This window comes from Rhamphochromis longiceps, linkage group LG7, assembly GCF_057381845.1.
Source record: "Rhamphochromis longiceps isolate RC_006_pf linkage group LG7, R_longiceps_female_GT1.1, whole genome shotgun sequence".
Lineage (NCBI taxonomy): Eukaryota > Metazoa > Chordata > Actinopteri > Cichliformes > Cichlidae > Rhamphochromis > Rhamphochromis longiceps.
In genome coordinates, this window is record NC_140563.1 from 1,375,392 (window position 1) to 1,398,483 (window position 23,092).

The window sequence follows — 23,092 nt, forward strand, 5'->3', positions numbered from 1 at the left end:
TTAGGGCTGGACCAGGTGACCCTGAATCCTCCCTTAGTTATGCTGCAATAGACGTAGGCTGCCGGGGGATTCCCATGATGCATTGAGTTTTTCCTTTCCAGTCACCTTTCTCACTCACTATGTATTAACAGACCTCTCTGCACTGAATCATATCTGTTATTAACCTCTGTCTCTCTTCCACAGCATGTCTTCATCCTGTCTTCCTTCTCCCACCCCAACCAATCACAGCAGATGGCCCCGCCCCTCCCTGAGCCTGGTTCTGTTGGAGGTTTCTTCCTGTTAAAAGGGAGTTTTTCCTTCCCACTGTCGCCAAAGTGCTTGCTCATAGGGGGTCATATGATTGTTGGGTTTTTTCTCTGTGTCTTACTTAAGCAGATACAGAGTAGGTGTCTTCCCATAGCATAAATCAGTAAGAGAAGGTACGACCTCTCTCATGACCTTATGATGCGTGTGTATGCCAGAGTGCTCTGGGAGGCACACAGAGTCTTTGCAGACTGCTAAGGATCAAACATCTTATCAACATGCAATCAGTTATGTAACACAAGCCCTTTCACCCATATAGAAAATAATCTTTGCAAATATTGGCTTATAAAGAAAGGAAGGCTCAGAACTGCCAAAGAACTGACTCACAGTATTCACTGGATACAGCCAAGTGTGAAGTGAGTCACACTTGGCTGTATCACAACAATAGTCGCCTCAAGGTGCTTTATATTGTTCAGTAATATTTTTGAATATTCATCAATAATTTAGGTCATTTGAAAAACTGCATGATTCAGCAGTCAGGAATGACTGCGTATCCTCAGTTTAGGTTATTATTTCAAACTGTTGTTGAACAGTAACAGTTGTGCTAAATGGCCAAAGTCTGGCTCTGATGGTCAGTCGCAAAGTGATTATTTCTTTTTAACTTGTGCTAGTAAACAAAAACAACTGATATTCAACTAGTGGAGGCAAATCTGCTGACATAAAGCAGAAGACTGATGTGTTCCCATCGTGGACCAGACCCATCTTCTAACTACACATGTGTTTTTGACACATCTTGAGTGGTTGTGTTGACAAAACCTGTTCAAAGACAGTAAGGCCAAAGGAGAAAGGGTTTAACTCTGTCATTTTTTCTGCTACATGAGACGTCTAAAGGACAACGTTTTGCTGTGACAACACTGCTGCACACACTCAACAACAACAGCAACAGCACCCATGCTGCAGCAGCTGGTACACATTTAATTTGAATGCTTTGATGACAGGTCTCCAAAGCATACCTCCACCATTTCTCAGACCAGTGCTGTTGGTTATCATTCATTGTTTTCTAAAGTGCTTTTAGAGTTTAAAAATGCACCTTTTTAATGAAAAGAGGGATAATGTAAGTGACTGTAGCATTCAGAGTAGTTCGTAGCCTAAGTGATGCTTCCATTTATACTGACTCAGAGTTAGTCAAGAGTTATGAATATTATCTAATATCGAGGAGCTCCAAAACAAAGTTCCTAATGTTTGAGAAAGTGATTTAAAAAGGAGTAAGACAAGTGTGAGTTTGGCATGTTTATCAGAGACTGTCTAGTGTTTTAATACACTTGTTCTTAAAGTTTTAACTGGCATCACCCCGCTAAGAAGCCCAAAGCACGTCTCACTCCACGACCATTTTAATCTAAAAAAAAATCACAGCTGAGTTTTAATAAATACCACTCAACAGATGCTAATCAACTTGTTTTTTTTCTCATCATTCCCTTTGTTACCCACGTCCCACCTGCAGAGGCTCCATGTCCCACAGTTTGAGAATCATTGTGTTAAAAACATCTCAGGGAAATTTTCCCAGCAGAAGCTATTTAAACTACTAAGTACAGCATTCTTCATTAAATAGGTTTTCAAAACTAAGTGGCACTTTTTCTTTCTGCATCTTCCACCTATGCACGCCACTTCAGTGCGCGGTCCTGAGTTGGACCTTCATGTGATAAGGGCTGGGAGTCATAGTGGCTCCAAAGACTGGAGTGAAGTCTGGTTCTCCTGCGTCCTCGGGCCAGATGAACTTAAACTTCCTCAGCAGAGTCACAATCATGAGGAAGAGCTCCATACGAGCCAGACCCTCCCCGAGACACACCCGAGGACCTGAGGCATTGAAAAAGACCACAAAATTATCAAAAACACATTGATTGAACTGGCCATGTCTGTGCTGTTACTCAGCGTGTTTGTGCTCATGTACCTGCAGAGAAAGGCATGAAGGCTTCTGGTTTAACAAACTCTCCTTTGTCATCGAGGAAGTTTTCAGGGTTGAATTCATGAGGGAATTTCCACTGTCCCTCCTCGCTGAGCACTGAGGTCAGATTCTCGATGATCATTGTTCCCTGAGGACGAAATCAACCTCAAAACCATTAAGGATGCTCGTCACTTTATTGCCTCTACCTATTTAACCAGTTGGCCCTTACCTTGGGAATGGAATAACCCATCAGCTCTGTGTTGGCAACTCTCTGTATTTCATGAATCACAGCCTGGATGAAGAGAAGACATTTTCTGTGCTTTATCTGACTGAGCAATTTTTAAGTACTTTGACATAAAAACACAACAGAAATTCAAGGCTGCAGACGTGGGGACCTCTCCCTATAAGCCACAGACAGGATGCAGTATTAATGAGATCATTTCAGCTGATGTAACCTTAAGAAATATTCAGACAGGGTCACGTGGACTATCACATGCCTTTGGCAGTGCCAGGAAATCTAATCCTATCTAATCTTCACAGTCATGTGATGAAACACTCCTGCCATCACATGAGCGTTGGGCGTAACCCACAACATGTTCAGACATGCAGGCCCTTCATGCAGCCAGAGCTGCATGTTATTGTGTTTGTAAGCCAGGGGTTTGTTAGGGAAAGGGTGTTCCTAACATCCTTCCTACCTATCCTGGTAGTTCCTAACTACAGTCTGTAACCAGGACATTATGCAAAACAAGCTTTTAAATTACAATATAATTCTTTCAAAGTAGGCAAACACGACCCTGATGGTTGAGTGCGTATGTTTCTTATAAAATCAGTGGGTTCCTGTGGCTCAGCAGGTAGAGCAGTATGTGTGAATGTTAATAAGGAAGCACGTAAAACGACAGAAAAAAGTGTGAATGGGTGAATGTGGCATGTGGTGCTCCACGAGAGCAGAAAAGCGCTGTATAAGAACCAGCCCATTTACCATGTTAGGCTTCCTAAATATTCTGGAGCATGAACCTGACACTCAATGTTTGTGACAGCGCACGACGACAGAGAGGCTACTCTCCCTGTTAGCTGACACTGCTGTGGACCATCAGTCTAATGTTCTGCTTTAAATAAACAGTTACCTGATGTGGAAACATAAAACTTCTTAGTCAACGTCATCACACAGCAGCCTTACTAGATTTTATGCATTAAGATAAAACACATTTGTTTCATGACTAATGAAAACATTCAAACATCATAGTTCACAGTGTGGAAAAAGGTCATGATGATTCTGCAGTATGATTTCGACATGAAACGCTCTTTTTATTATGAGCAGACCAGTTCCAGTCAAACCAGTCCTTTCTACAACAATGGAGGCTCCACGGTTTCCTGAAAAGAAGTTGTTTAAATGCATCACCTAATGTTATTAATGATGACCAAAACTGGTCTGAGTTTTTGTGTCTGTTGCCAATATAAACCAACATAAACTGTTTTGAGAAATGAGGAGATTCAGGCTGATATTTATTCTGTTTTCCACCTACTGCTTGTCCTGGAGCTATCGTCTTATTGTGGACCCTGTGCATGTGTGTGTTCTCTCTTTATGATTACCTGTAGGACTCGCTATGCTGTGTAACAATGCCTGCTAAATAAAAGGCAATTATAAGTAGAAATCTCTCTGATATACAGTACCTGTATGTAAGGCATCTCATGTCTGTCCTCAAAACTGGCCCGATACTTCCCTCCCAACACATCGTCTATCTCCTGCTGGCATCTTTCTGTGCAGGAGGGATTACACCACACATTAAATTCCACATTTCAGATATCTGTACTTGTTACACAAGTAATGTAACACTAAAGCATTAGGCCCGTAGAGATGGAACCTTCTGTATTCATTCAATTTGTCTTCAACCTTTAACATGAGATGATATTAGTCATATCAAACACCACATCCACACCTAATCTAATACAAATAATTTGTACCGGTAAGGAATTGAGTTGAGTGGGACTCTCCTTTGTTAAGTTAATATAACGAGCATATAGAATATAGCATGCTGGGACGGGCATGGCCCCTTTTGTTGCTATCGGGTGTGGCTCAGACTAGATTGTATTATGTGAAGGCTGAAGTACAAGTGAACACCTGGAAAACCTCGAGCAGGACCACAGACACCAATGACAAATAACCATAATATGTCTTATTTACATGTGCAGGTTTACCTTGGATGTGCGGGTAGTTCATCAGGTAAAGGAAAGCAGTAAGGAGGGTGTTGGAGGTGGTGTCAGTCCCAGCAAGGTGAAGATCTAAAGCATTCATAATGAGCCACTCCTCTGAGAATGAAGACCCATCATCGCCTCTCTAAAAGGAGGGGAATAATGAATATGATAGAAATGCCTTCAGCTCTTTACATTTGAAACAGAATTTTTAACCATCTTGTGAACTAAAACTATACAAATATCTCCTTTTGGAAAAGTGTAGGTTGAATAAAGTCAAATCATTTTTATATTTTGCATACTCAAATTAGAGCAGATCTGTTTCTTTTCACACTCACACCTTCTCCAGTTCATCCAGATAGCAGTCAATAAAATCTCGTGGCTCTCCAGGAACTCTGGTCTTCTTGTGCTCATTGATCAAACCAATTGCAATTTTCTTTGAAGTCTAAAAAGCAAACGTAGTCACTCAAAGTTTGAACAAATTTTACTTCTTCCTGCTGGTAAAGTGAAAATTGAAATTACCTCTAAATTCTCAAAGGCCTTTTGGAAGGGCAGTGGCAGGTTACGAATTATGGGAAAAGTGTCATAGAGCTGAAAGGAAAGACAAGAGAGTTAAATGAGAGTGGGGGGGATGAACACAGAACTTCTGCATCTTAGTTTTGGTATCAGTGGAATTGTCGCCGTAAAACTTCAGCCACGACAGGATTCCTAAGTAAGCACGATTACATGGGAAACATGCTTTTACTCACCATAGCCCACGGTCCATTGGCCATCTTGGTATTCTCAGTGAAGCACTGAACAATCTGTTTGATTAGCGCATCATCATATTCGTAGCGTGTAGAAAACAGGACCTGGCAGATGATGTTGGAGGCCGCATTGTGAAACATAACTTGAGGACTCATGGTTTTACCTGTAGAAGAGATTATTCAGCAGAACAGAATTTTACAGGAATGCAAAGGAAACAACAGCAAATGCAACGTGGTTGTGGTCACAGACAGACCTACCAACACTGTCTTCCAAGGTTCTAACGATGTATTTTATCTCTTCATGAATCCTGTCCTCCATCGAGTTCTTCCCCAGACCAAAGTTCCTCAAAGTCATCAAAGAAAAGCGACGATGTTCCCTCCAACTAGAGCCGTAATCGACCAAAATTACTCCTAAAACAGATTTATCAGCACAAAGGGAAACAAGATCATTTACTTTCTGGACTGTGTCATCTTTTATTACGTTCCACATTCATTAAAAGAACTCTATTGTTTACATGGATCGTTCACATGGTCCAGCATGAGTGCTGCACCGTTGTGATGAAGAGGAGTATTCTACAAAGAGATAACAGCAAAAGGTGAATTTTCCTAACCCATGTTGTCCCTGCGTGCTTATCTCAAACTGGGTGTTTTTCCTCATGCATGCAGTAAATAATAATGCACTAAAACTTGAAACCATAGAATCCAGTATATGCTAACGTATATACTGGATTTTTTAGTTTGTTTTGTTTTATTTATTTAATTTTTCGTTTTGCTGTTTTGGGTACTGATGGTAAAATGTGTGTGAACACAGTGTATCATGTGCTAGATAACATCTGTTCTACCTTTCCTTTTGGTGACATCATTAACAAACAAGTCTTGGGGTCGTCCAGCAAAATCAGCAGCCTTAGTCACCATCGCCTCCTTTACGGCCTTCAGCCCATTGATGACTACAGCTGGTTTCTGGCCAATGTAAATACTGTAGACATCTCCATAAGACTTCCTCAGCTGGGAGGGAACAAAATGACATGGCAGTTTTTGAAATTTATGAACCAGATACTCAGGTGGACATTTCCCTCCAACACGGTTAAACATTTCTGTCCAGTAATTTCAGTTATTCTGTGGAGAGAAAAAAGCATCAAATGAACTAATCCTGAACATTTCATGGAGGGATACAGAGGAAGCCCACATATTTACAGTGGGACATGCTTACATTTGTGGATCTGTGCAAAGTTGGCAGCGTGAGATTTGTCTCAAGACTCCACGTGACGACGTGACTGATCAGATGATTCGTGCACGTGCATTGCAGGTTTTCTAAGCAAGTGAGAGTGAAGTAACGTGTAGTTTTAGAAATATGTGTATGCACAAACAGCTTTTTGAAGGAGAACGTTATCCAATTCCTGAAGCTGAAATTAATAAATTAAGTTATAAATCAGTTATTATACATCTGTATTTATTCAGGTCTGGGCATACACATTTGTAAAATAGTTTGACGTGGTGTAAAATTGCTTTGTATTTGTGTGTGGATAGAAGCACGCATTACACACTGCACACATTTATTAACTTTACGCTTGCAGAGCATGCCATATGCATTTGTTAAAGACACATTTCTCTCTGTAGTTTGATGACCTGCAGCGAAACAAAAAACGATATACAGCATAAGCAAACGTTAGCAGTGATGAGACCAAAGGACTTCAGTGTTTCATTTTGTAAGATGTTGATGTTGGTCAGTTTTAAAAACGGAGCACAGTGTGTCTGATTTGTAGAGATGCATGTGGTTCTTTTCTCATGTAGCACTGTCACATGACATTTCTTAAACGATAAGCTGAACATTGATCCATATACAGTGATGATTGCAGGGGGTTTAAACTATGCTAAACTATCTTGTAATCACATAAGGAGCTCACTATAGTGTAAGAACTTTGGATTTTAAAGGTGTTTCCTTTTACAGCCACAAGCATTGGTATTGTCTTTAACAGCACAGTCAGGAAAAGCACACTAATGTTTTAGTAGCTAAACATTTAGACCCATTTAGTACTAATAATAGTAAATCCATCAATAGGATAAAAAAAATATTATAAAACATTATGGACATTTTTATTTTATTGAATGTTTTTTCTTACCTTCTCAAAGTCCTTTAAGGGGTTCTCCAAACTCAACTGCAAAGTGTTCCCCACCAGGGGAAGGCCTGGGGGGCCTGGTGGGAAGTTCTTCGGCCTCTTGGATTTGAGTTGAAGAATAAGAAATAAAAGGCAGAGGCATAGCAGTGCAATTGAAACAAACATGGTGAGACGATTTGGACTGCACTATGAAAAAGTGTTAGTTATTACTGATCTCTGGCTCTCTTCCATAGCATTGACTTGAAATGAGAGGAGTAGCTGGCAGACCCACATTTAAATATGTAGCTCAGCTGGCCCTCTTCTACCTACACACCTTGAGATTTGTGTGCACACAGAGCACATTGCTCCACCACCTTTAGCGTAATGTGACAGGCTACTGTACAGCGGTATCAGATTTCCTTAGATATCGCATAGTGTCAGGCATTTTTCTGTGTTTCATTTTCTTCCATTGTTAATAAAACACATTTGAATACGAGGATCCTCATTTCTATGTGAAGAAGAACGTGGAAGTAAACTGGGTAAACTGACTAATCTACAAGAATTTGCTGTGACTTGTAAAGATCTGAAAGAAAAGAGTGAAGGAGTCAGAATTTCCAGGTAAAAACTGAGCTGAACATGCTCAAACAGCAGGAAACCCTCACATAAGATCATAAACTAAATAAACTTTAATATTAAGATACAAAGAGACAAAGCGTAAACAAGATTTAGATAAAAAGACCTGCTTCTGTATTTTATAAATGTGTAACATACGTGTGGTTCTTATGTAGCACTGGCAGCAATGATTGCACAGCTGTGATATGGAAAAACTAAAATCATAAAATGAAAATGTATCCATGTACAACGATAACTCTAATGGCTGTAAAATATCAGTCGGCTATTTTCAAACTCTTCTTTGAGAAAAAGAATGAAAAAAGAAAACACTCCATTTGTGTGAGTTGAAAGGCCTGTTGGATCATTGAACTGTACAGGTGCTGAACTCTATACAGACAGCACATTACGTAATCAGCTAAGTAGCAAAGGGCCAGCTGCTGCTGAGCAACCAACCTTGTTTTATTGCAAGGATTTTGTAAGGTAGATGAGTCAGAGCAATGGTAAAAGTTACTGTTGCTTTGCAACAAAATCTTCACCTAGCTGCTCTTGCTAATGCTGCTAGCATTATGGAAACATTAAGGCTAGCAGAGTTACTGAAGTCCATTACATCAAGACTAAAAGAATCTTGTTAATGTTTGCAAGTGCTGCACTGCAGGGAGGACTTTATCGTGAAAGCGTGGCTATAAAAGTCTAAGAATACAAAACATGCAGTTGGATCAAGTTGAGGATGTGCATTTCTTAAATAAGGGTTGTATAGGAATTTCTTTTACTTATGTATTAATCACATTATTTTATTGTATGATACCTTGGTGCCACTGGATTCTAACAAGTCTCACACTCATACATTAAGACAAATGGTGGGGGTGTAGTAAGGAAGTTGGGGGAAGCAGACCACTCCACAGGAAGTCTTTTGTCTCTTTGAGGACTCTGGGAGGTAGCAAGGGAGTGCGAACCTTAAAGTGTGAAACAGCTGTGCACTGCCTTTGTTCCTGAAGAAGGTATTTAACTGAGAGCCATGCTAGGCTCAGGGAGACTCTGCTGACCGTCTGCCCCGCGGACATGTAGGCTCTCCACAAGCTTGGTTTTCTGTTCTTTGTGTGTTTGGATTAAAGAATGTTAGCTACCGCTCACCGCTCGTCTGCAGGCTTTATTTAAGGGAAAACTTCCACAACAGGGTTTCAGTAGATTTAATGCAAGTTCAAATCTTCAATGTTTCACGTTTGAAATAATCAAATTTTAATACTTTTTATGATCCTGTAAGTGTCTGATATTGAGTTTAAAGAGATTCTTTGAGAAATTCTTCGAGGCCTTTAAAGATCATAATGATCATGGTCTGGTACTAATAACTGACCAAAGCTCAGTTATATTGTGGTAAATAGACCAAGATTAAAAACAACTTAGTGAAAAGCCAAATCAAATGTAACTAAGAAAATGACTGAGGTGAAAAGTTTGTTTGAAGTTTTATGTTGTTGGGCCAGAAACAATCTTTAATCTATTTATGGAGTCATGAGCTAACAAATAAAGAACAGCCTGAAAATAAAAGAAGCTGATTCAAACTGCGGAAAGTGTGAAATACAAGAAACAAATGTGAGTTTCATACGTTTATTTCATATTTCACCAATGCAGTAGAAATAAGAAATGGATAAAAGTTTCCCAGATAACTTCCGACCAGGACCAACTGCTAGTTAATGTCCATCTGCACACCGCCTCACTGCGGCGTTCTGAGTTGGACTTTCATGCGGTAAGGTTTGGGAGTCAGAGTGACCCCATAGACTGGAGTGAAGTCTGGTTCTCCTGCGTCCTCGGGCCAGATGAACTTGAACTTCCTCAGCAGAGTCACCATGATGAGGAAGAGCTCCATGCGAGCCAGACCCTCTCCGAGACACACCCGAGGACCTGAGACGTTGAAAAAAATACCTCAGTATCATCTACGACAGAAGATTTAATCATCTATGTCGGTATGTGAATCGTGTCTTCATGTACCTGCAGAGAAAGGCATGAAGGCTTCTGGTTTAACAAACTCTCCTTTGTCATCGAGGAAGTTTTCAGGGTTGAATTCATGAGGGAATTTCCACTGTCCCTCCTCGCTGAGCACTGAGGTCAGATTCTCGATGATCATTGTTCCCTGAGGACGAAATCAACCTCAAAACCATTAAGGATGCTCGTCACTTTCTCTGTTGCCAAAAACTATTTAACCAGTTGGCCCTTACCTTGGGAATGGAATAACCCATCAGCTCTGTGTCTTTAGTGGTGCAGTGGAAGACACTGAGAGGAACAGTGTTGGCAACTCTCTGTATCTCATGAATCACAGCCTGGATGAAGAGAAGACATTTCTTTGACTTAGAGCAGAATACATGCATGCTGTCAAATTCAGCCACAAAAACAATGCATATATACTTTGAGCAATATTTTGATGAATAATCCAGTGGATCTGCAGTTCCACAGAGCAGCTGTTTGTTGACAGTCTGTGCTTTGGTTTGAGAGTCTCGACACAGCTACAAATAGAGTTACCGTTTCACTTTTACTCATTTATAAATTAATTCTAAACTTTACATGGCTTTGTGTCACCATCTAACAAACACGGCACTCACAACCAAACACCTTAGATGTAAGTAAAAAAAAAATACCTGCATGTAGGGCATCTTGTGTCTGTCCTCAAAACTGGCCTGATCTTTCCCTTCCAGCACTCGGTCTATCTCCTCCTGACATTGTTCTGTTAGAACAGGACAACACAAACACTTTGCAGTACACCATAACCAGTGATATAACTATGATTTTAGAAAAGTAACTTCGTAGGCATACAACATTTGATATACACTATATGGACTAGTATTTGACCACAATGCTTAATATTTGAATTCAGGTGTTTTCAGTGTCTTTGCCACAGATGTAACAAATTAAGCACGTAGCCATGCAATGTGCCTTTACGAACATCTGTGAAAGAATGAGTTGTTACACAGAGCACAGTGAATCAGAGTGTGGTACTCCAATCAACTGAAGTCAGCCACAAAGTGACAGACCATATTAAGTTACAGTGGGTTTGCTGAATGCGGAGGCACAGTGGGTTTGCTGAATGCGGAGGCACACGGTGCATTAAACTTGCTAATGCTCTGCTGAATCAATGACAATGCAGAGCAGTCCTCCTCTGGCATTAAAAATATACATCGGCAGCTTCGTGACATGGGTTTCCATGGACGAGCCTGTAGGTGTACTGTGTATGCAGTCCAGTATATTGGACCTAAACATCAACAAATCATTTGCAAAAATGGCTGTTTTACATTAAGGGCCTTAGTATACAGCACAGCAGTGTGCATGACTTTATGGTACAAGAGAACAAGAGCTGATAACAAAAAGCCAAGTCATATGTGCAGGTTTACCTTGTATGTGTGGGTAGTTCACAAGATAAAGAAAACCAGTAAGCAGGGTGTTGGATGTAGTGTCAGTCCCAGCAAAGTAAAGATCCAAGGTGAACCTAAGGAGCTGCGTTTCTGAAAATGAAGACCCATCGTTGCCTCTCTAAGAAAAAGTTATAAATGGAAAAGAAAGTGACAGACACGGTACGAGAGACGGAACGGTCACAGCCACACGTATGTTCACCTTTCTGCATTAAAACTATGAATCTCTTTTTAAAGAGTTGTGTTAGAATGAATTCAAATTGATTAGTTTTTAATTCATTAAACTGCAGCCTGTATTTATATAAATTCTAATATATGACATTGTAAACTGTTCCTTTTACACACACCTTTTCCAGTTCATCCAAATAGCAGTCAATAAAGTCGCGCGCCTCTCCCGGGACTCTGGTCTTCTTGTGCTCCCTCACAAAATCAGCTACAAGATTTTCTAAAGCCTAAAAAATACAAGGGACTCTTCATTTCTTACAATTTGCTTTCAACAAATAAAGTACATAGAGTATGTCCTTGTAGTTAGTGTTTTCGTTGTATTACCTCAGCATTGTTGAAGACCTTCCTGAAAGGCAGCGGCAGGTAACGAATTAAAGGAAGAGAGTCATACAGCTGTAAATAAAGAGAAGTCTTCAGTTTTCCTTTGAGCTTCAGTTGTACCTGATAAATAAAAGATCCTCAGTATTTCGAACCACTAAAAAGGACTTCTCTGTTCTACGTCTCCTTATGTCCAGTGCTTCCTTCTCTTACTGTCATGGTTGCAGCTTTTTCGCCTCAGAGTTTTTGAATAGCTTTAGAGTGTTTTGGATGAACTGTCAGTGTTGTTTTTGTTTTTTCAGTTTGGAGTTTGATTATTTGTGTCAGGGCTCTGTGTGCGGGCAGGTGGAGATGTGGATCCAAGTGCAGGACTCTCAGGCGGAAATATAACTGAAAACCACAGCTTTATTGCTGGCACCAACAAAACATAAACCAAACATGAAAACACTAACTGGAACACACAGGCAGGATCTGAGGGTACGACGCGACACTGAGCACAGGAAAACACAGGGCTAATATACACAGGGTGGTAATCAGCGAATGGGCAACAGGAGGGAGGGATCAGGGTTAACGAGACGGGGGGAACCAAGCTGCACACACTAACATAAGACAAAGACTTTCACAATAAAACAGGACACATGAATTACTAAACAAGCATGCAGACTTTACACTGAGAGACAGAGAGAGACTGACACATGGAACCTGAACTAAACTAAACGTGAGATATAACTGAGAACAAATCCTTAAGCACAGATAAACAGAAACAAGAAATAATCATCACTACGAGAATAAGAAAACAATCCATGAAGCAGAATTAAACCGAAATATAATAAACTCAAAATACTGGGTCCAACGGACCCAGAACCGTGACAGTACCCCCCCCTCTAAGGGCTGGCTCCCGACAGCCCTAAACAAAAAAGCACAAAGCACCAGGCCAGGGTGGGCAGAGGGGGTCCAGGATGGAGGGCCAGAAACCAAGCAAAAAACAAGGAGCAAGAGTCCACGAAAAGTTCAGGGGACCGACCGTGCACACGGCGACGGGCAAACATTTCTGGAGGCCGACCGTGCACACGGCAACGGCGGCGACGGGCAAACAGTTCTGGACGCCGACCACTTGGAAGGCAGTGGCGGCCACTGAGCAGGTCTGGAGGTCGGCCGCGATGCCAGCGGCGGCGACAAACCCTTTCCGGAGGCCGTCCCCCAAGGCCATGACGCCACCTTAGAGGCGGCGTGGCAACCGCAGGACCAGGCGTGGATGAAGACGCGGAGGCTGGACCAGGCGTGGATGAAGACGCGGAGGCTGGACCAGGCGTGGATGAAGACGCGGAGGCTGGACCAGGCGTGGATGAAGACGCGGAGGCAGGCGGTGATGCGAATGGTGATGATGTAGAAGTCGGGGGGGATGATTCAGCAGATGACGGCTGAACAGACTTCCCCGGACCGTCAGCAGATGTGAGGATGTGCTGGGCGGGCTCCTCGGACCCACCAGCTAACTTGGCTTGAAGCTGGACGGGCGGCTCGGGCCCTCCAGAAGACGTGACTTGAAGCTGGACGGGCGGCTCGGGCCCTCCAGCTGACGAGGCAGGACGCTGGCTGGGTTCTCCCAAACCCCCAGCTGACGAAACCTTAGGCTGGACTGGCTCCTCGGGCCCTCCAGCTGGAGCGGAAGCAGGACCAGAGGCAATAGGGACCCCTGACTGAGGGTGAAGATGAGTGACTGACTTAGCAGATGACAAAGCTAATGATTCCTCCACTAACTGAGCTACTGACTGGGTTATGGACTGTAACAAAGCTTGCAGAAAATCTGGTTGAGGTAGCGACTGAGCTATGGATAGTGAGGGTGAAGACTGAGCTATGGGTGACTGAACTTGAGATGAAAGCGGTGGTGGAGTAGGTGACAGGGCTACAGGTGGCTGCTGAGCAGGAAACACTGGAAACTGAGCTGAAGGTGGCTGCTGATCAGAAAACTGAGCTGACACGGGCTTAAGAGTCTCTGGGGTGACACACACATTGTTTGCTCTCACAGAAGTGTTGAGTTGAGGACGAACAGCAGTCACTATATGCTTGACGGGTTCAGGAGCATGATAATCATCCAGAACTTTTTGAGGCATAGAGTCATAGATCTCCTTGGTTTCATCAACAGGTTTAGAAAGGTGAGGTATGGGACAGTCTAAATAGCGCAATGAACCGGGAGAACTGTCCTTCAAATAATCACTCCTTTCATTTACAGTTCTTATTTCAGCAGGGGGCGAAAGAGTAGCCCCACCACTCACCCTAGCCGGCTGTTCAGAAAAAATCCTAGGCACCCACTGGAGCTGTGAATGCTGGCGGCGGGTCCGCCGCTTTCCTGTCGAAGAGGGATCGGGGCTGGCTGAGGGTGACGTGGCAAAACTCTGCTGCGGCTGCTCCCTCTGCGGTGTGGAAACGCTGGGTGAGTCGGGTGGCACAATAATGATTCCTAACATTTTGTAGAACGCCTGTGCAGGCGTAAGCTGGTTGCTTGCAAGCTCGTAGTAATCCTCCCGGGACCGGCTGGAGCGTTTTCTGTGAGACCGGGGCGTCCGCGGGGAGGAAACAGACGAGTGGGCCGAAGGGTAGGCTGCCAGCAAGGAACGGCAGCACGGAGGCCCTCCAAGCGCTAGCCGGGTCCCGTCAAAACGGGAGCTGCGCTTCCACAGGAAGTCCGCTGGATCCATTACTGGTCGCGTCGTTCTGTCAGGGCTCTGTGTGCGGGCAGGCGGAGAGGAGGATCCAAACGCAGGACTCAGACACTAACTTGAAACTCAAAAACCTCAGCTTTATTGCTGGTACGAAAACAAAACATGAAGTGAACATGGAATATGGAGACCCGAAACACACAGGCATAATCTGATGGTACAACGCGACACCGAGCATTGGAAAACACAGGGCTTAAATACACAGGGTAGTAATGAGGGAATGGGCAACAGAAGGGAGACACAGCTGGGGGAGATCAGGGCTAACGAGACGGGGGAGCTAAGCTGCACACACTAACATAAGACAAAGACTTTCACAATAAGACAGGAAACAAGAATTACTAAACCAGATGCAGACATGAGACTGAGAGACAGACTAGACACTGAACAGAAACTGTAATACACATGAGAACCCAAAACCTAAGAACTGATCCCTCACCAAGAATAACAGAAACAGATCCATAATGATAATAATAAACAAAGCACCAGAACTAGGGATGGGTATCAAAACCCGGTTCTTGTTGAGAACCGGTTCCCACTGTTTCACTTCCTTGGAATTGTTTGCCATTTTTGCAAACGATTCCCTTATCGATTCCTGCCAGGTAAATGACGTCACCACGTTGCGGAGTGTCATTTACCTGGCAGGAAACACGGCGCCAGCGGCTCAAACGCTAAAAAGCTTGGTTATACTTTACGAGAACGGATGACAACAGGGCAACTTGCAATACTTGCAAAGTAGATATTTCATTTAAGGGAGGAAACACTACGAATAGGCAAAAGCATTTGCTCACAAAACACACGATGACCTTAAATGAATGTCGTGTTTTTAATTCCGCTCCGGACTCGTGAATCTCAACCCAGCAGCAGCGGTAACGTTTGCACGTCCTCTCCCGTTAATGCGGCAGGTAAATAATCAACAACAGTGCATATTATGTTAGCGCGATCTGCCTTATTACAAAACCTGCCATTACTGTGCATTTAGTGACCATGATGAGACAGAGTCTGGCTCAGATGCTGGCAGTTCTCGCTGCAGTCTACCGGCAGCGTCTCCTTTCAGGCCAGGATAGACGAATGTCACCGAGCAGTGACTCAGTTTGTGGTCAAAGGCTTGCACCCATTTGCCACAGCAGATGATTTTCGGTAAGTGAATGTGTTTAATTGTAGGCAGGACATTACTGGATATTCTTGTGTAATTGCTACAGAATAATTTATGTTACACTTTGTTATTGCTACAGGAGAATATTTATTTTATTATTTTACATTTACATTTTTTTTCCTGGGACCCTGTGACACCCCATTGAAGAGCCGTAGGCTGGATCTCTTAAGATCTCACTGTTGGGTTTGTAAGGCCATGTTACTCCTAAATTTCTACCTTGTTCAAAGAGAAGATAAAAAACAAAGTTCTAAGCTAATCGACCTTAGTGTTCTCCTTTTTTAAAAATAAGAATCGATAAGAGAATCGATAAAGAATCGAATCGTTAAACAGAATCGAAAATGGAATCGGAATCGTTAAAATCTTATCAATACCCATCCCTAACCAGAACATCAGAAAACAATCCAACAATGCAAAAGTAAACCAAAACATAATAAACTCAAAATACTGGGTCCAACGGACCCAGAACCGTGACAATTTGTTCAAGTGATTTACTGTTTCAACATTTGTTTTGAATCCTTGTTTTCTACTTAGCTTCAATTCCTACTTTGAGTTAATCTGCATTTATTTCTCTCATCGGTTTCTGCCTCTGCCACATCTTTCCCCTGAATTAGTTCATTCATGTTTCAGTAAGAGTTTATTTTCAGTTTTAATATGATAATTACTTTAATCGTTTGTCTTGCTTAGGTTTTCAGTTTCTGACTGATATACACTATATTGCCAAAAGTATTCGTTCATCTGGCTGCACAAGCATATGAGTGAAATCCAATTATTAACCCAAAGGGTTTAAGATCATGTGGAATCACCCTCTTCATCTATGGCAGCTTCAACTCTTTTTGGAAAGCTTTCGACACGGTTCACGAGAGTGTTCATGGCAATTTTTGGCTGATGACTGATGATGGACGAGAAGGTCTGGCTTACAGTCTCCACTCTAATTCATCCAAAAAGGATTGTGTCAGGTTGAGGTCAGGACTCTGTTTAGTCCAGTCAGCTTCTTCTGCAGCAAACTCACTCATCATCCATTACAGACTTGCTTTGTGCACTGGTACACAGTCATGTTGGAACAGGAATGGGCCGTCCCCAAACTGCTCCCACAAAGTTAGGAGCATGATTGAAAATTCAAATTAATGATTTTGCGTTTCTGGGACATTTTGTCTTTTGTTGGTGTTTTCTGCATCTTCATTCTGGATCTTAGTTCCTTTTGAAACTCTACAGACTCCACAGAGGTTGTGACACATAAAGCAGCTATCATTGTTATAGACTAAGGTGCTTTTACTCACCATAGCCCATGGTCCATTGGTTATCCTGGTATTCTCAGTAAAGCATCGGACAATAAATTGTATTAACGCATGATCATACTCATAGCGTGTGGCAAAAAGGACTTGACAGATGATATTGGAGGCCGCATTGTGGAACATAACTCGAGGACTCATGGTTTTACCTGTGCAAGAAATAATGTAACAGCACAGAATTGTGAAATAATGCACAATAACGTGACAGGAAAAAAAGCACTACCCAATTTAGCTATGGATGCACAGATGGACCTACCAACACTCTCTTCCAGGGTACTAATGATGTGTTTTATCTCCTTATGAATCCTGTCCTCCATTGAGTTCTTCCCCAGACCAAAGTTCCGCAAAGTGGTCAAAGCAAAGCGACGATGTTCCTTCCAACTAGAGCCGTAATCAGCCATAATGACCCCTACAACAAGTTTAGTAGCACAAAGAGGAGAGAACCTAAGTATAATTCATGTAGTTATCCTACAGGACAGAGCTGAACTTTGCCTCCTCTTAAGTAAACTGGCAACATTTTGTGATCTTTTTTTCTCCTTTGGTGGAATCTTAATTTGAATGTGTGAATACAAATGCACGTCTTTTTTGTAGTCCTACCTAACATCGCATTGAATTCAATTCATTAAAAAAAAAAAAATTATATAGCACCAAATCACAACAACAGTCGCCTCAAGGCGCTTTATATGAGCGAACAGTTGTTGGGATTTGGGGACATATTACATGACATATGTCTTATATTACATGTAATGTTTATTGTACCTTTCCTCTTGGTGATATCACTGACAAACAAGTCTTGGGGTCGTCCAGCAAAATCAGTAGCCTTTGTCACTATAGCTTCTTTGATTGCCTTCATCCCATTGATGATTACAGCCGGTTTGAGACCGATGTAGATGCTGTAGACATCTCCATAGGACTTCCTCAGCTGGCAGAGAAAATAACAAGTGTTTGCAATTATTTTATGACAAATTCAGATGGATATTTTCATCAAATCTTGATGTGGGTTCAATCATCCAGTTAAGGAAACCTCAAAATGTGATTCTGCTCATCTGGATGTAGTGTATCTGAGTCTTACTGGAAGCACTGAAAATACAGACAATTGTTGCTATGTGCAAATGTGCATGGAGATTTGTCTAACGTCATACTTTGTAAGGCTGTAATACAGTCCTTAAGCGTGGTATTAGTCGGCTGTTAGTGGTGGTTGTGTCAACGTAAGGCAAGCTCAGATGGACAGACCACAACAGATGTGCTCTATGTTCACTGTAAGTAGATGTTGAAGGTTTTTTCAGTAGGTGTCATAAGTAACTAGTACTTGTGTGTATGTGTTAGTCCCCATAGGGAAATTACTCCTCTTTTTATTGTTTATTATATTTTATTTTCAGATGTTACAGATGGGACAGACATGAGTGAGGGATAGGAAAGGGAGAAAGAAAGAGGAAGGAAAAGAAAAACAGAAGGGGAGAGGGACAGTGAGAGAGGGAGGAAAAAAAATCTCCTGGATCACCTGTTGAGAGAAGAAGAATAGAAAACAAGCAAAAAAAAACAAAAAACAAAGCAACATACTAAACACAACACCATCGCATTAATCTAGCTAAGTGTAAACAGCAGTAAATACTAAATATTCAATGTTGTTGTGCAGCACGCAGGACAGACAGCGCACAATGTGCTTTGAGGTAGCAGCCAAGTAAGGTGTAATTTAAGTCTACGAGCAGTGAACACCCATGTGCACACCTGTGTGGATCAGCGCGCTTGTATTCAAATGGTTTCCACATGTAATGGTCTGCTAGAGGATGTAGAGAGCCATAGCCCCGTCCCCCAGGGCATGAAGCAGGCATGGAGGAGATCCAGGCCCCAGACATCCAGAGGCCCCAGAGTGCGAGAGCCCAAAGAGGACCACCGGAGGGGCATCCGTGCCACCCTCATGGGAAGGGCTGAGGATCCCCAGACAAGGCGTCACCCAGTAGCCACGGAGCAGAAGCTAGAGGGGGCTGCACCGGCGTGCCCGCCGGCTCTGCCGGCAGCCAGCTGTGCCAGAGTGAACCGAGCCGCAGGCACAGAGGCCGGAGGCCCGAGGGCCCCCCGCACCCCGGAGGAGGCCTGACCAAGCAACAGGCGCCAGGCCCCTCCAGGTAGCCACCGGGAGTGAGCTGGTACATACCTGAGTGCCCAGCCCCGGACACCAAGAACCACCAATGCACCGACCCCTGAGGGCATCAGTCACCGGCAGGGAGTGTGGTGAGGGGAGATAGGCCTTGGAGGGCCTGGGAGTTCCCAGAGAGGTGGAGTCTAAGACCCGACCTGACATATAGACACAGACACAAACATGCATTCCCACCCTCATGCACACATATACAAACACTCAGCACTCAGCCAACGTAACGATAGACACAAATGGACATTGTACACACAATCACACTCCCCAAACATACTCTATACCCCAGGTCCAGGTACCCTCACCCCTGGAGGGGGAAACGGTACCTAGACCCAGGAGATGTTACCTTTTCCCCCGGGATGGAGGCAAGCAGACCGTCCCAGGCTCCGCAGCAGCAGGGAGGCCAATCGGACAGCCAACATCTCCTCCCAGTCCCCCCGCCCCGATGGCTAGCAGAGAACGGGGGTGTGTGAAGACCCCATACCTCCCTCCTCCCGCTCATGTGTAGTGTTGCTGCGTGTTGTTCTAAAGTGCATTTAAAACAAGAGAGAGCAAGGCCTGATCTCTTGTTTGTATGGGAGAATATGTTCCTTTGGCAACTCCTCAACCTCGGCTATTAAAATGGCATGGGAGCAGGATTTGGGGTGTGTGATTCAGGATGACTCTTGGGATAAAATTCTTTACCGGGTCCATGGCTCCTCATTATGTGCCAAACACAGGCTGATTCAATGTAAGAGTTTGCACCGTGTACACTGGACTAAAGCCAGACTAGCTCAAATATACCCCAACCTTAGCCCACCCGACCCCACCGCAGAGGAAACTGTACCCACCCCAACATTCAATCATCTCCCAGACTACACAAGACAACAGACACCCAGGTTAAGTTTATTCTCCACCTCACCTATGTCTCTCCCCCACCTGCAGAGTGGACTCCTGCAAGGATGGAACAACCTCCCCGCCAATTGAAGAGCCCCCCAGTTAGGCCGATGCACCAGAGGCCCCCTGCGCCAGGGCTGAGCCCCCGTGCACCCACCCGCTCACAACCTCGGTGACACACCGACGAGGACTGAAGCCCCCAAGGCCCAGCCCCCAACCCCAAACCCCCACGCCTGCCCCGGATCCATTCAGGGGCGGCCAGGCCACCAGGCCAGTAACCTACGTCCACCAGTACAGACCATCCTCCAGCCCCGCTGCACGCAGCCACGAGGAGAACAACCTCTAAGAGCGACCAGAGCCACTAACCAGGTTATGAACACAACCTCCTCTGCATTTAACCCATTCACCCAGTGAAGCAGTGGGCAGCCACCAATGCAGCGCCCGGGGAGCAGTGTGTAGGGATGGTACCTTGCTCAGGGTAGCTGTTCAGTGGAGTCGAACCCCCGACCTTACAATCATGGGGCAACCACTCTACCTACTGAGCTATCCCTGCCACTTGGAACTTTTTGCAAAAAATAAAATGCTACCCATAACTTGTTCAACTTATGGTTCACCTAAGCAAGCTCTTACATCATCTGACAGAAAGGACAAAATAATAAAGTACCTAGCTAAAAAAAAAAAAGCTCAGTGGAGGAACTGATATCTAACTACAGTAGAAGCGACGGTAACGTGCTTGAAACTCACAGTATAACCTTAAAGTTACATACATTTGCAGATCTGCTATGGCCAGTGTTGGGAAGGTTACTTATAAAATGTATTCCATTACAGATTACAGATTACATGCCCCAAAATGTATTCTGTAACGTATTCCGCTACGTTACTCAATGACAGTAACGTATTCTGAATACTTTGGATTACTTAATATATTATCATGCTGTTTACAACTACGTGAATGTACTATTGCTGTGTGATTTATTACTATTACTGAAGGTCCGCGACTCCGAACTGTAGTAAAGGCACCTCTGACTAATACGGCGGGGTCCCTGTCGGCTCGTAGCCGAAAAATAGCTTTACTGTGTTGTGTGGGTCGACTTTGCTAGTGAGAGACAGAGAGAGGCGTTGAAAGACTGCTCCAACTGAACTTATTGTTTCGGAGGAAAACACGAACACAGTGTACAGTCGAGTCTTAATAGCTTACTTACAACTGGGCTCGTCAGGCTCTCTTCTTGGCTGCAGTGGTTATTATTATATTTACATGCTTCCAGCTCCCGTTTGTGCTCGGTGACAGCTCGTACCTTTCCGCTCCCCTTTTTCTCCCTCCTCACGCTCACAGACCCATAACGTGTATGGCAGTCCATTCTCCCTGCAGCACGGACTACACTGGCCATGATGCTACATTCTTTAGAGCTATGCTTGTAGCATTCTGCCTGTTAGCTTAGCACAACAACAAAAAGGTGCTCTCTCACCCAGGAAACACGCGGAGAGAGAGAGCGTCGCCCTGTAACCATGGCAACCGTAACGCTGCCGCCTGGAACAAAGAGCGTAGCTGTCAAACAAAACCCAAACAGTCCTGACCCGCGACAAAATGAAACAGGAAAGTACCGCAGTGTAATCCATTTATTTCAACAAAGTAACTGTATTCTGAATACCACCTTTTTAAACGGTAACTGTAACGGAATACAGTTACTCATATTTTGTATTTTAAATACGTAACGGCGGCACATGTATTCCGTTACTCCCCAACACTGGCAATGGCAAAAGTTATTAAATTGAAAAGCTGGGTGATTTATGACTGATGACTTACTTGTATTTTCAGTGCTTCCAACAATGTTTTTCTGCTAATAATCTCTATGCACACTTAAATGATTATTTACACATTTAAAAAATCCGATTTATACACTGAACATTCTGAATACCCATCTGCAGATCCCTGCACAGACTCACAAACCTTTGTACAGATTAACAGATTTAATTACACATGTCCAAATCTGATTTGATTTCAAAACAATCCAAATAACAAAATGTATGACTTGGAATATGGGATGGATACACCAAAGTGTGTAGCTAGTGCACTCTATGCAGACATTGTGTTATGCAATCACATAAAGGAACGCAGGATTGGTTACCTGTGCCATTATATTGCAAGATTTTCAGTGCTTTAAAAAGTATATTAATTTTTACAACCATTGTTTTACATTTGTAGTTTTTAACCTATAGCAATGATGGAATCTGTCAATGTTAGGAAAAGCATAATGATGATCATATGTCTTTGTAACTAAACAGTTAGACCCATTTAAATACTAATAACAGTCGTTACATCTGTGCCATAAAATAGCCTATTTAAAGAAAATAGCTTTCATTGCAAGTGTTTTCTTACTCTCTCAAAGTCCTTCAAGGGGTTCTCCAGTCTCAGCTGTAAAATGTTTCCCAGTAGAGGCAGAATTGGGGGTCCTGGTGGAAAGTTCTTTGGTCTTCGGGACTTGAGTTGAAGGATGATAAAGAAAATGCAAAGCCATAGCAGCAAAACTGAAATCAACATGATAGAATCAATTGGACTGCAAAAAGAGGAGTAGCTGGATAACCTGCCAGAAAATGTTAGCTCAGCTCTGCCTTTGCTAATGTTGACTTTTCGCCCTGTGCCAACTTCGTGTCAAGAGACAAACCACTTTCAGATTAAGGCAGACAACTCAGCGGCAGGCGAAGTTACTTGTCAGACAATAAGTAACAAGAATTCGTAGAAATGGAGGGCCAAAGGTAAATGCTCTTTGTAAGAAACTTGACTCCACTGTTATATTCCTCTGTTATCTCCACTGGACTAACACGTTCAAAGTTTATCTTAATTATCAAAGTTAACTATAGATGCAGTGCAACTGCCACCACTGACACCAACAGTGCACATACTCTTTTAGTTGTAACTTTTAGAGCTCTGCACGGTGAAGCTCCCCAGTATATCTCTGACCTGTTGAAACCTCATGCTTCATCCCGAGCACTTAGGTCTTCAGGTCAGAGGCTACTGGTGGTCCCACGTACTGGGTTTAAAACACGTGGGGATCGAGCCTGTCAGGCACCGAGGCTGTGGAACTCCCTGCCGTTGTCTTTACGCTGTCTAGACTCTACTGACTCCTTTAAAAAGCAGCTGAA

The 23,092-nt window shown here is 43.3% G+C and overlaps 1 protein-coding gene across 2 annotated transcripts; it reads right to left on the reverse strand.

The window, feature by feature from the left end:
* Window positions 1-1,589: 1,589 nt before the first annotated feature.
* Window positions 1,590-22,559, reverse strand: LOC146664455 (cytochrome P450 2J2-like). Of its 2 annotated transcripts, XM_085411543.1 has the most exons (17): window positions 22,329-22,559; window positions 17,686-17,848; window positions 17,183-17,335; window positions 16,915-17,075; window positions 11,774-11,842; window positions 11,571-11,676; window positions 7,242-7,348; window positions 5,964-6,126; window positions 5,380-5,532; window positions 5,125-5,285; window positions 4,898-4,966; window positions 4,716-4,820; window positions 4,382-4,520; window positions 3,857-3,942; window positions 2,415-2,477; window positions 2,192-2,333; window positions 1,590-2,097 (listed from the first exon to the last, which is right to left on the reverse strand). In XM_085411543.1, the coding sequence occupies exons 1-17, from the start codon at window positions 22,488-22,490 to the stop codon at window positions 1,910-1,912; spliced, it is 2,190 nt and encodes a 729-aa protein (XP_085267669.1). In that variant the 5' UTR covers window positions 22,491-22,559; the 3' UTR covers window positions 1,590-1,909. The 2 variants fall into 2 exon arrangements, with proteins under 2 accessions (XP_085267669.1, XP_085267668.1); XM_085411542.1 differs by lacking the exons at window positions 1,590-2,097; window positions 2,192-2,333; window positions 2,415-2,477; ... (6 more) ...; window positions 5,964-6,126; window positions 7,242-7,348 and adding exons at window positions 9,425-9,725; window positions 9,813-9,954; window positions 10,040-10,141; window positions 10,457-10,542; window positions 11,207-11,345 and having other exon boundaries at window positions 11,572-11,676; window positions 22,329-22,554.
* Between the last annotated feature and the right edge of the window lie 533 nt (window positions 22,560-23,092).